This window comes from Bidens hawaiensis, unplaced genomic scaffold, assembly GCF_021521415.1.
Source record: "Bidens hawaiensis isolate Kalapana, Puna unplaced genomic scaffold, B.hawaiensis_p1.1 tig00000326_1, whole genome shotgun sequence".
Taxonomy (NCBI): Eukaryota; Viridiplantae; Streptophyta; class Magnoliopsida; order Asterales; family Asteraceae; genus Bidens; species Bidens hawaiensis.
In genome coordinates this window covers 651,813-663,298 of record NW_027491025.1, presented here as the reverse complement: position 1 = coordinate 663,298, position 11,486 = coordinate 651,813, and the positions used below count along the sequence as shown (strand labels likewise).

Genomic DNA, 11,486 nt, shown 5'->3' with positions numbered 1-11,486 from the left:
TCACCCTTCTCACCACAACATGTATATCACAGTTCTGATGAGTTCTATAGGGATTCTAGAAGAAAATGATGTTTTGTTTATGGCAATCCTTCTCACCTTGCAAGACATTGCAAGAACTAGCGCAAAAAGCAAAAGGAAATGAACACTCAGTTTAATGAGTTATGTTCTAAGACTACACCAAGTCCAAGAACAAGAACCGATCAATCTGAAAGCTCAGCCAATGATATGGATGTGAGATCCAAAACCAGAAAAAACAGTAAACCACCTTTTTGATACCCAAAAAGGAAAAAACCAAAAAGGAGTCCTAAGACTGAAAAGTCAAATGACTCACCAAAAAGAAACAAGAAAAGAAATCCAAATATTGAGAAAACTAAGGATTTTGTTTTAAAACCAAGACAAGGATAGTCGAGATTGTCTTCTAAAACCAGGAAACCTGTACGTGCATGGGTTCCTAAGGATTGTTCTTCTTATTCTGACACATCCCAAAACTTCATAATTAATGACAAGAAGATAAAATTTGACAACTTTGTGGTCGATCTTTCGGAGACAACTAAGTCTCGGGAACCCATATCTAATTAAACTGTTAATGTGTGTAGGGTTAGTCAATAGTATTTGGTACATGGACACTGGATGCACCCTACACATGACACGAGGCGAGTCCTTTCTATTTTACGTTCAACCGTTCGATGGTGGACACGTTTCCTTTGCCGGTGACATGGGAGGAAACATTACAAAGAGGGGAAGAGTGTCAAATGGGATTCTGACATTCGAATCATAATCTACTTAGTGTCTCACAAAGCTGTGATCGACAGTACTCCATGTTATTCACAGAAAATGAATGCCTGATTCTAAAACCCGGTTTCAAAGTCTCTGACGTATGGATGTTGATGTGAAATCCGAGGCACAATAATGCTTTTATATTAGACATGAATAGTTCTTACTCACGTAGGACCGCTTCATGTTTACTATCTAAGGCCTCAGAAAACGAGTCATCTCTATGGCATAGACATCTTAGCCACGTAAATTTAAAAAACTTAAACAAGTTGGTCAAATGTGAGCATGTGAGGGGATTGCCTGTGAAAACTTTCTCTTGCATTGAAAAATGTATTTCGTGCTCTAAATTCAACAGAGCCCCCTCACAAGCCCAAGACAATCAAATACATAGATTCCATTCTTCAGATGTTACATATGGATTTATTTTGTCCTATCCATCTATTGGAAATCGGCCGAAAAGCCCATTGTCTTGTGATTACTGATGATTATTCTCGTTTCAGCTGGACTTTCCTTTTAGGGCACAAGGATGAAACCACTCAGTTTTTTATCAAGTTCATTACACTTGTGGAGAGGCAGACATATAAGAAGGTGAAGTGTATCAGAAGCGACAATGAGACAGAGTTTTGTAACAAGACGCTGGATGATTTTTGCAGTTCAAATGGAATAGACCGCCATTTCAGAGCACCTTATACTCCTCAACAAAATGGAGTTGCTGAACGTCGTAACCGAACACTGATTGAAGCTGCTAGAACAATGTTGTCAGACTCCAAACTTCCATTGTTTTTTTGGGGTGAAACAATCAATGCTTATTGCTCCATTCAAAACTGTGTGATCATTAAAAAGCGATTGAAGAAGATGCCATTTGAAGTCTACTATAAGACTAAGCCAAAAGTCAACTACTTCAAGACATTTGGATATCCATGCACATTGCTCCATATAGGTGCTCAGCTTGATCGCAGGTTTGCTGAAAAGGCCGATGAGTGTTATTTTGTTGGGTACGCTTGATATGGTCTAAATTATACATAATTTATATAAATATTTCCTATACTTTTGAGTAGTTTTTGCGGTGCTTTTATCAAATAAATTCGCTGGTGGCTCATATTTTGAATTTTAAAGATTTTGAGAGACATCGAGCTAAAATGAGTAAAGAATTATTGTGTTCATATAGAACAGATGCATTTTTATACACTCTATTGAATATTAATTATGTCATAAAAGCGTTGCTTTAGTTATAATATGATAATAACGTGTTTTTGTTGGGTTTATGTGAAAATGATAGTAATAAATTTAAATATAAAAAGAGACAACGTAAGAAAGGAACAAATACTAATTTTGTGTTTGTGTTTGGTGTACGCAGGTAACAAAGCAAAAAAAAAAAAAAGACTATTTTGGCTAGGAGTTTAAATGGTAATTTCATGTACTTCAAGGTTCAACAAACTAATTATTTTAATAAGCTGGCACACAATTTATGAAAGTTGGACCTGTAAAAATACGGCTTGATCCAGTAGGTTAAGGAAAAGGTGGAAACAAGGTTTTAATATAAAAGAAATAAAAAAACCCTACGAGAAGAGACAGAGAGAAACGACAGCAACAGTGCACATCACGTGAGATCAAGAGAATATTATTTGTGAGTGGGGGTTGGCTACTGTTTTCTTTCTGGTCTTGTCGCAGGGTGTAAAGCAGAACACGATAATAACATATAAATTGGTTTTGGGGTTTTGGAGCTTGATTGAGAAGTCAAAGAGGAGTGGAGAAACATAATATATAATAATTGATTGGATACTATTATTATAATTGTGAGGTGAGTGACAGCTATGGAAATAATTCCGCAAGAAAGGTAGAAGGTGTCACGACAATTAATTGGAGAAAAGGAGTTTGAAGAGTGGACATAATTTAAAGGTTGTCACGTAAAAAGGTCAGAGACAATAATATTATATTTGAATGCTACTTATGAGTTTTATTATATATTTTATTTTTGTTTCATACATTTTTTTGAGTAACTAAACTTTTATATTACTTAGCTTTTGGTTGAGTACTAGTTTATATTAATAGTTTGAGAAATTATTATTTGACGTTGGTTGATTTGATATTATGGTAAAGTTTTCAATTGTTTTGTTCATGGTATTGTTGAGTAATTAAATCTAGTTTATTACTTTAATATTTATTTCACTTGTGTTTAATAGTTTTTGGTAATTGTTAGACGCATGATTAGGTTGTCTACTTGTGTTTTCAACTTGTTTGCAGTTTATAGTCTAAGTAACCGTAGGAATAATTATTAAAAGTTTATTAGAGTTTATTGTTCTATCACTCGAGAGGCCGGGAGGCAATTTATGTTGTGTCATCTTTGTCTTGTGCGGGTTTGGGTAATAATTGCACGAGAGTGGGTTATCCTAAGTCAATTAGATTGTTTGTGGTACAAATTGTGTTCAAGTTAACTAAAAATACCCCTTTTGTATTAATATATATATTGTATTCGAAGAGACCGGGAGGTGATTTGGGTTTTGGGATACCATAGTATTATTAGGTAAGGTTAGACCGGGAGGTAATCCAAACCTTTAACAATTGAGCTTCACATGCCATTAGAGTTCTAGGGTGTCGTCGGTGAGGAGAGGAGGCGATCTAGCGTACTTTAGTGGTCTTTAGTGTCATATTTTTAAGATATTGTTTTTCAACCAAGTCAAGTTCGTTAGCTATTAATTTAATTAGTATGATTCCATTACCTAGGTAGTCGTTTCTCATATTTGTTTTAAACCCAGTTTTTATAAAGTATTGTTTTTAGTTTAATTTTCAATTAGTTAAATATTATTAGTAAAGTAATATAAAAAAAATATCTAAAAATCAAAAGAAAGTCTAGGTTAGTAATCTTTTAGGTTTAATAATTAGAGTTTACCCATAGTGTCCTAGGTTCGATATTCGTTCTTACTTGCTAACTACATTGCGACCGGTACACTTGTCGATTGTGTGTTTTTTAGGTGAATTTCGGTAAAACTTGATTTTAATATTGTATTCGTTTTTCACTCATCGTGTTTTTGGCGCCGTTGTCGGGGACACTAGAAAATTCTTTGTTTAACCGAGTTGATTTTCTAATCTGTTTATCTGTTTATTTGCTTTTTAGTTGTTATTTTTCCTTTAGGTGCCCTTACTTGCTATTTATGCCTTTAGGTTTAGTTTTTCCTTTAAAAAAACAAAAAAATAAAAAAATAAAAGTAATAAAATAATTTTTATTTCAGTTTATGCATAATACCCGGTCTAAAGGCCCACCTTTATTCACTGCTTCAAAATAACTTGAGAGAGAGTTTCAGGAGCGACTTAAGGAGACTACAGATAGCGAGAGCGATTCACCTGACATCCAGGTACACGTCTCTACTCCTAGAATAGATATGGGCGACGCCGTTCCTCCGTCGAGACAAACCATTCATGCTAGAGCCAACGATGGCATCGTAGGAGCCCGATCTGCAATTGTCCAACCTGCTCCGACTAATAATCAAAACTGGCAAATTCCATCTCACGTAATGAATTCTATCACCAATTCTGCTCAGTTCCACGGCTTGGATGACGAAGATGCTCCAGGACACGTGTCCCGATTCGTGCAGATCTGCGAAACTTTTAATATTAATAATATCTCATCTGACGTCATTCATCTTAAGTTATTCCCATTCTCACTTTCCGGTCGTGCGGCTACACGGTTTGACTCTCTTCCAAATATCTCAGTCGCCACATGGGCCGACTTGCAATCCAAGTTCCTTAAGAAGTATTTCCCTCCATCAAAGGCTAGGTGTCTACGCGAGCAAATTCGTTCTTTTCATATGGACCCTGATGAGTCCTATTATTCTGCGTGGGAGCGTTTCCAAACTCTTATAAGCCGTTGTCCTCAGCATGGCCTAAACGATTGGGCTGTGGTTGAAAAATTCTATAACGGTCTTACTCCCGAAACCCAACAGCGGTTCAATACCGCCGCCGGAGGAAACATGCTTGATAAACTCACCATAGAGGAGGCTAAAGAAATGCTCGAGAGCATAGCATTAGGGGATCAGTATACACCGAGTGGAAGGTCCGTCTCGGCTGCCAAGGCCGCAACCGTCTCAGCATCACGTGGAGTGCATCATGTTGATCAGAATACGAGTGTGTCGGCAGATGTTGAAGCATTAAAGAGGGAGATTAAAGAGCTTAAGTTGCAAGCTCGTAGGTGTGAGATATGTCGTGCAAATCATGAGACAGTCGATTGTCTCATTGATTCTCAAGAGGAGGTAGATTTTATTGCTAATCAAAACCGTTCCTTCAATTCAGGGTGGCGAAACAATAATTCTAACTCTAATTGACGGGCATGTAACTCCAGTTATCAGCAACGCCAGAATCTGTTTCAAGAACCCGCCCCCGAACCTGCTCCTGTACCGAACAGTACTTACAAGATCGAGGAGATGTTGGCTAACCAATCCAATTGTTAAATCAGCTCTTACAAAATGATGCCAACACCAAATCCACTCTTTTTCAGCATGAGACGTTTATGAAGGGACAACAGGTTGCATTTCAAAATCTCGAGGCGAAGTTTGGTGAGTTGTCTACAAAGATTGATCAACGACCCTCTGGGAGTCTTCCAAGTAACACCGTCCCTAATCCTGGTCCCACCTAATCTAAACCATTTCAAAATGCTCAGGACAAGGCAGTGACCACCCGAAGTGGGCGAGGTGTCGTTGGAGTACACCAAAAAACGAAGAGCAGGTCGACGAGGAGTTGGAGTTGGAGACACCGCCTGATAAGGTGAACTAGAGGCGAGGCCCAGCAAGTACCACACGGTCAGGCGGTGCATCAATTGAGAAGGAGAAGCAAGTTAAACAGGAACTGGTGCGCGTCTATAAGCCAAAACCGCCATATCTCGATCGTCTGGTGAAGAAGAATGATTCGGAGCAGTACTCTAGGTTTCTCGGCATGCTTAAGAAGCTCCATGTGAAAATTCCGTTTATTGAAGTTCTCGCGAACATGCCAAAACACGCCAAGTTTCTTAAAGATTTGCTCACTAATAAAAAGAAACTTGAGGAACATTCGACTGTTACTCTTAGTGAGGAGTGTTCTACTACCATACAGAACAAGCTTTCTAGGAAGATGACAGATCCTGGCAGCTTTACCATTCCTTGCTTGATTGGTAATCTTCATGTTAGCAATGCTTTGGCCGACCTCGGTGCAAGCATTAACCTCATGCCCTATTCTGTGTTTGCAAAACTTAACGTGGGAGAGCTGCTTCCCACCCGAATGAGTATCCAGCTGGCAGACCTATCTGTTATGTTCCCAAGGGGCATTGTGGAGAACATGTTGGTGCAGGTGGAAAAATTCATCTTTCCGGTTGACTTTGTCATTCTCGATATGGATGACGACTCGAATGTTCTGCTCATCCTCGGTCGTCCTTTCTTATCCACCGCACGCGCTCTCATTGATGTTGCCGATGGAAAATTGACTCTTCGAGTTCATGATGATACGGTCACATTCGACGTGCAGAAATCCATGAGGCATACTCAGCAGCATGATGACACTCTCTATTTCATCGACAGTTTCATGATGCATGTAGGAAACTATCTTACAAAGGAATGAAAGTGAGACACACCCGACACCTAGATCATCGATGTGGAGAATCAGTCATTCGAAATGACAGAATTTTATTTGGAGTTAGAGGAGAAGGAGGAGCAGCAGTTACCTGAGTCAAGAGGACACGAACCGATCATGAATTCCCAAATCTTTTCTAATGTCCTTGCGGTTGAACAGCGAGAGTTTCCGATCGAAAAACCATCTGTTGAGAACCCCCCATCTTCAGAGCTAAAAGATTTACCATCTCACCTCGAGTATGCATTATTAGGGGATGGGTTTAAACTTCCCGTCTTCATCTCTTCGAGTTTGGAGACGGAGGAGAAGGAGAAGTTGATATGAGTTCTAAAATCTCATAAGCATGTCATCGCATGGAAGCTTATGGATATCAAAGGTATAAACCCGTCATTCTACACACATAAAATCTTTATGGAGGATGAGTTTAAACTTGTGGTTCAGCCGCAGAGGAGGCTTAACCTGAACATGCAGGAGGTTGTCAAGAAGGAGGTTATTAAGTTGCTCGATGCTGGTTTGATTTTTCCGATCTACGACTCTGCATGGGTTAACCCAGTCCAGGTGGTCCCTAAAAAGGGCGGTATGACAGTTTTCACGAATGAAAAGAATGAGCTCATACTGACACGGACTATAACAGGGTGGCGAGTATGCAACGACTACCGCATACTTAACGAGGTCATACGAAATGACCACTTCCCGCTTTCTTTCATCGATCAGATGTTTGAGCGTTTGTCGGGACAACAGTTCTACTGTTTTCTTGACGGCTTTTCCAGTTATTTCCAGATCCCCATCGCCCCGGGTGGTCAGGAGAATACCACATTTACATGTCCTTTTGGCACATTCACGTACCGACGCATGCCATTTGGATTGTGTAACGCTCTAGCTACATTTCAGCGGTGCATGGTGGCCATTTATCATGAGTTAATCGGGGATTCCATGGAAGTCTTTATGGATGATTTTTCTGTCTTTGGGAATTCCTTCGATGATTGTCTGCGTAACTTAGATCGAGTGCTCGCTAGATGTGAAGAGACGAACCTTATGCTTAACTGGGAGAAATGTCATTTTATGGTTCGTGAGGGTATTGTTTTAGGTTATAAGATTTCTAGTGCGGGGATTGAGGTAGATAGAGCTAAGGTAGACACCATTTCCAAACTTCCACCGCCCACTTCCGTGAAGTCTATTCGTAGTTTCTTAGGTCATGCGGGATTCTACCGCCGATTTATAAAAGATTTTTAGAAAATCTCTCGTTCGATGACCCAACTTCTAGAGAAAGATAGGCCATTCGATTTTAGTGAGGAGTGTTTGAGGGCCTTTGAGTTGATTAAGGAGAGGTTAGTGATTGCTCCTATTCTTGTTGCTAGTGACGAGAGAAACATTTTCATCCCATCTATTATGCTAGCAAGACCCTTAACGATGCTCAGGAGAATTACACCACGACAGAGAAGGAGCTTATTGCGATTGTTTTCGCGTGCGATAAATTCCGTTCATATCTCTTACTTTCTAAGACTATCATTTTCTCTGACCATGCAGCTCTGCGTTACATGTTCGCTAAGAAAGATGCGAAGCCTCGACTCCTTCGATGTCGCCGTCAACCACTTGTCACGAGTAGAAAATTCTGACATGGACAAGACCCGGGAACACGGGATTGGTGATGATTTCCTGTGTGATACTTTATTGTTTTTAAAGGCGAATGATGAGGGGTTTCCATGGTTTGCTGATTTTGCTAATTATTTATCCTCTAGTGAGTTACTGCCCGAACTTATATATCAGCAAAAGAAGAAGTTCTTTGCAGATATCAAGTTCTACATTTGGGAGGATCCTTACCTGTTTCGTATTGGCTCGGATATGGTGATTCGAAGATGTGTTTTTGGTGATGAAGCTCGTAGTATTCTTCGACATTGTCATGAGGATCCGACTGGTGGTCATTTTGGTGCGACTTATACCGCCAAACCCGTGTTTGATGCGGGATTTTATTGGTCAATTATTTTTTGTGATGCACATGAGTTTGTTCGTTCGTGTGACGCGTGTCAGAGAGCTGGTAACATCTCATCCTAAAATGAGATGCCCCAAAACAACATCCAGGTGGTTGAGATATTCGATATATGGGGCATTGACTTTATGGGTCCGTTTCCTATGTCTAGAGGGAACAGATACATACTCGTTGCTGTCGACTACCTATCCAAATAGGTGGAGGCTCAAGCCTTACCTAGAAATGACGCGCGGGTTGTAGTGGGATTCCTTCAAAAACTCTTTTCTCGATTTGGTATTCCTAAAGCCCTGATCAGTGATCGGGGTACCCACTTTTGTAATGCTCAGATGGATAAGGTTCTGAAACGTTATGAGATCACCCATCGACTTTCTACGGCCTACCATCCTTAAACTAGCGGTCAAGTGGAAAACACCAATCGTGGCATTAAGAGGATCTTAGAGAAAACAGTTGGGAACAGTCGCAGGGACTAGGCTGAAAAGCTAGATGATGCACTCTGGGCCTTTCGTACTACTTTCAAAAAGCCTATCGGGACCACTCCCTTTTGGCTAGTTTATGGAAAGGCATGTCATCTTCCAGTTGATTTAGAAAATCGTGCGTATTGGGCTTTAAGATCCGTAAATCTTGATTTATCTGCGGCTGGAAAGAGTCGTTTTCTTCAGATTAATGAGGTTGAGGAGCTGCGTAACGAGGCGTATGAAAGAAGTTGGGGGTATAAGGAGCGGACAATGGAACGTAATGTTAAACATATCAAGGGTCCCAAAGAGTTTAAGTGTGGGGATAAGATGCTTCTGTATAATTCCTGGTTGAAGTTGTTTCCGGGTAAATTGAAATCCCAATGGGCTGGTCCGTTCGTTGTGAAAGAGGCATTACGTTATGGAGCGGTTGAGATAGAGGCTAATGATAGACATTCTTGGAAAGTGAATGGGCATAGACTGAAGCAATATGTTGGGGGTCCACTTGGTGATTGCGAGGAGGAGGCGATCTACCTTGATCCGCCTGGAGAGTAGAGATGAGAGCACACTCGGGACGTTGCCCCAGTTGTATAGTTTGTACAAAACTTAGTTGAATTATTTTCTTTTATTTTTATTCTGCTTTATTTTATTTTTCTTTAGTCTGTTTTAGTCCTTAGAGTTTGTTTGAAGTCTGCTTTGGGTTATTTTGAGTCTTATTTTGCAGGATTGGATTTTCTTGTTCGTACTCAATCTTCGTTCGGACGAGGAATTTTCTGAACCTATCATATTGTAGAGGACACCCAGAAGCTGCAGCCGGGAATGAAATGCTATACGGTCACCTTGGAACGAGACTTTTGAAGATAACTGCATTATTACCAGGGGAGTCTGTTCTAATTTATTGTTTTATTTGCGTACATTTTTTTTATTCTGCTTTATTTTCTGTTGTTTTCTATTCCTACATTGGGGACAATGTAGATTTTAAGTGTGGATATGGGAACTGACGTTTTCTTTTGAAAAAAATAAATAGTTTCAAATTTTATTAAAAAAGAAAAAATATATATAAAATACAAAACAAAAAAAAAGAAGTTTAAAAAGAGAAAAAAAAATGTCTCGAAATTTTAATGAAATTTTTTGCAAATAATGGAAAATGATAGAAAAATTTGATATTGGTTTTTAATACTACTCTTATATATGAGATGAAAAAAAGAAAAAAGATAACACATTAAACTTGGGATTTTTCGGTAGGCCCAACTAGCTTTGATAGTCCTCTTTAGCAGATTTTATATATCTAATAATTTGAATAAACGGTGAAACCGAATTTCGATGCTTAGGGAGGATTACCATAATCTAAAAACTTTGAGATGGTAAGACTTAGATGCACTCAAACAAGCACACCGCAACATGTCCATCTTTTTACGATCTTAGAAATAGTTATATACTTTAGGGTGATATAAAAAAAAGTAAAAAGAAATAAAAAAGAGAAAGAAAAGAAAAAAGAAAAGTATGTTTTGAAAGTGTATTCTGAAAAGTTGGTCCGAAAAGCAAATGACCATGAGAAAGTTATGTAATGAAAAATGCCAAAGAAGCATTCTCAAAGTTAGTAAAAGAGGCCAAAGTTGCACGTACTAGACGAGACTTAGAGTTTACTGTTACCAATGGGATAGTGACTCTGAGGATACACTATTGGGGCTCGAATGTTCTTAGTCAATATATATCAAATTAGGAATTTATAGGACAAAGTCCAATAATATTTAGGACTAACTCATACGACCTCCACAGAACCATCCATCCATTAAATTTCACCGAGTGCATCTAATTAGTACCATCAACGAGTCCTTGGCTTATGGTGATTTGTCAAACCAGTCTGCTTTGACTCTAGTTTTTCTAACTCTCTTTGTCTGAGATGGGGTAGGTGTAACCGTGGATTTTGAACTTAAAACGCTTAATGGAAAAGGGGGGGGGGGGGGGGCTTGATAGGCTGGTGGCTAGGTTTAAGTGGAGAACAATATCTGCAATCACGGTTTTTGTGTTTATCTGTGCTTAAAAGATAACCTATATGTTTTAAAAACTAGTCTTAAATTCTGTTTCCATTGCTATATATATATATATATATTTTTCGGGGATGAAAAAGGTTTAAGTGTTGGGATATTTGATATGGTCTAATTTATACATAATTTATATAAATATTTATCAAATAAATTCGTTAGTGGCTCATATTTAGAATTTTAAAAATTTTGAGTGACAACGAGCTAAAATGAGTACAGAATTATCGTGTTCATATATAACCGATGCATTTTTATACACTCTATTGAATATTAATTATGTCATAAAAGCGTCGATTTAGTTATAATATGATAATAACGTGTTTTTTTTGGGTTTATGTGAAAATGATAGTAATAAATTTAAATATAATTAGAGACAATGTAATAAAGGAACAAATACTTATTTTGTGCTTGTGTTTGGTGTAAAAAAAAGAGACAATTTTGGCTAGGAGTTTAAATGGGAATTTCATGTACTTCAAGGTTCAACAAACTAATTATTTTAATGGGCTAGCACACAATTTATGAAAGTTGGACCTGTAAAAATAGGGCTTGATCCAGTAGGTTAAGGAAACGGTGGAAATAAGGTTTTAATATAAAAGAAATAAAAACCCTATGAGAAGAGATATAGAGAAACGGCAG

General features: G+C 38.5%; 1 protein-coding gene across 1 annotated transcript; it reads left to right on the top strand.

The window, feature by feature from the left end:
- Positions 1-7,983: 7,983 nt before the first annotated feature.
- LOC143621026 (uncharacterized) lies at positions 7,984-9,360 on the top strand. The gene is made up of 2 exons (XM_077092562.1): positions 7,984-8,104; positions 8,930-9,360. The coding sequence occupies exons 1-2, from the start codon at positions 7,984-7,986 to the stop codon at positions 9,358-9,360; spliced, it is 552 nt and encodes a 183-aa protein (XP_076948677.1).
- Positions 9,361-11,486: the final 2,126 nt, after the last annotated feature.

What these genes read in the sequence shown, in the direction of transcription:
- LOC143621026 (XM_077092562.1), top strand. Translation starts at nt 7,984, where the DNA reads ATGGACAAGACCCGGGAACACGGGATTGGTGATGATTTCCTGTGTGAT. An exon ending in TGCTAATTATTTATCCTCTA is followed by an intron (nt 8,105 to 8,929) that starts GTGAGTTACTGC and finishes GTCATCTTCCAG; the next exon opens with TTGATTTAGAAAATCGTGCG.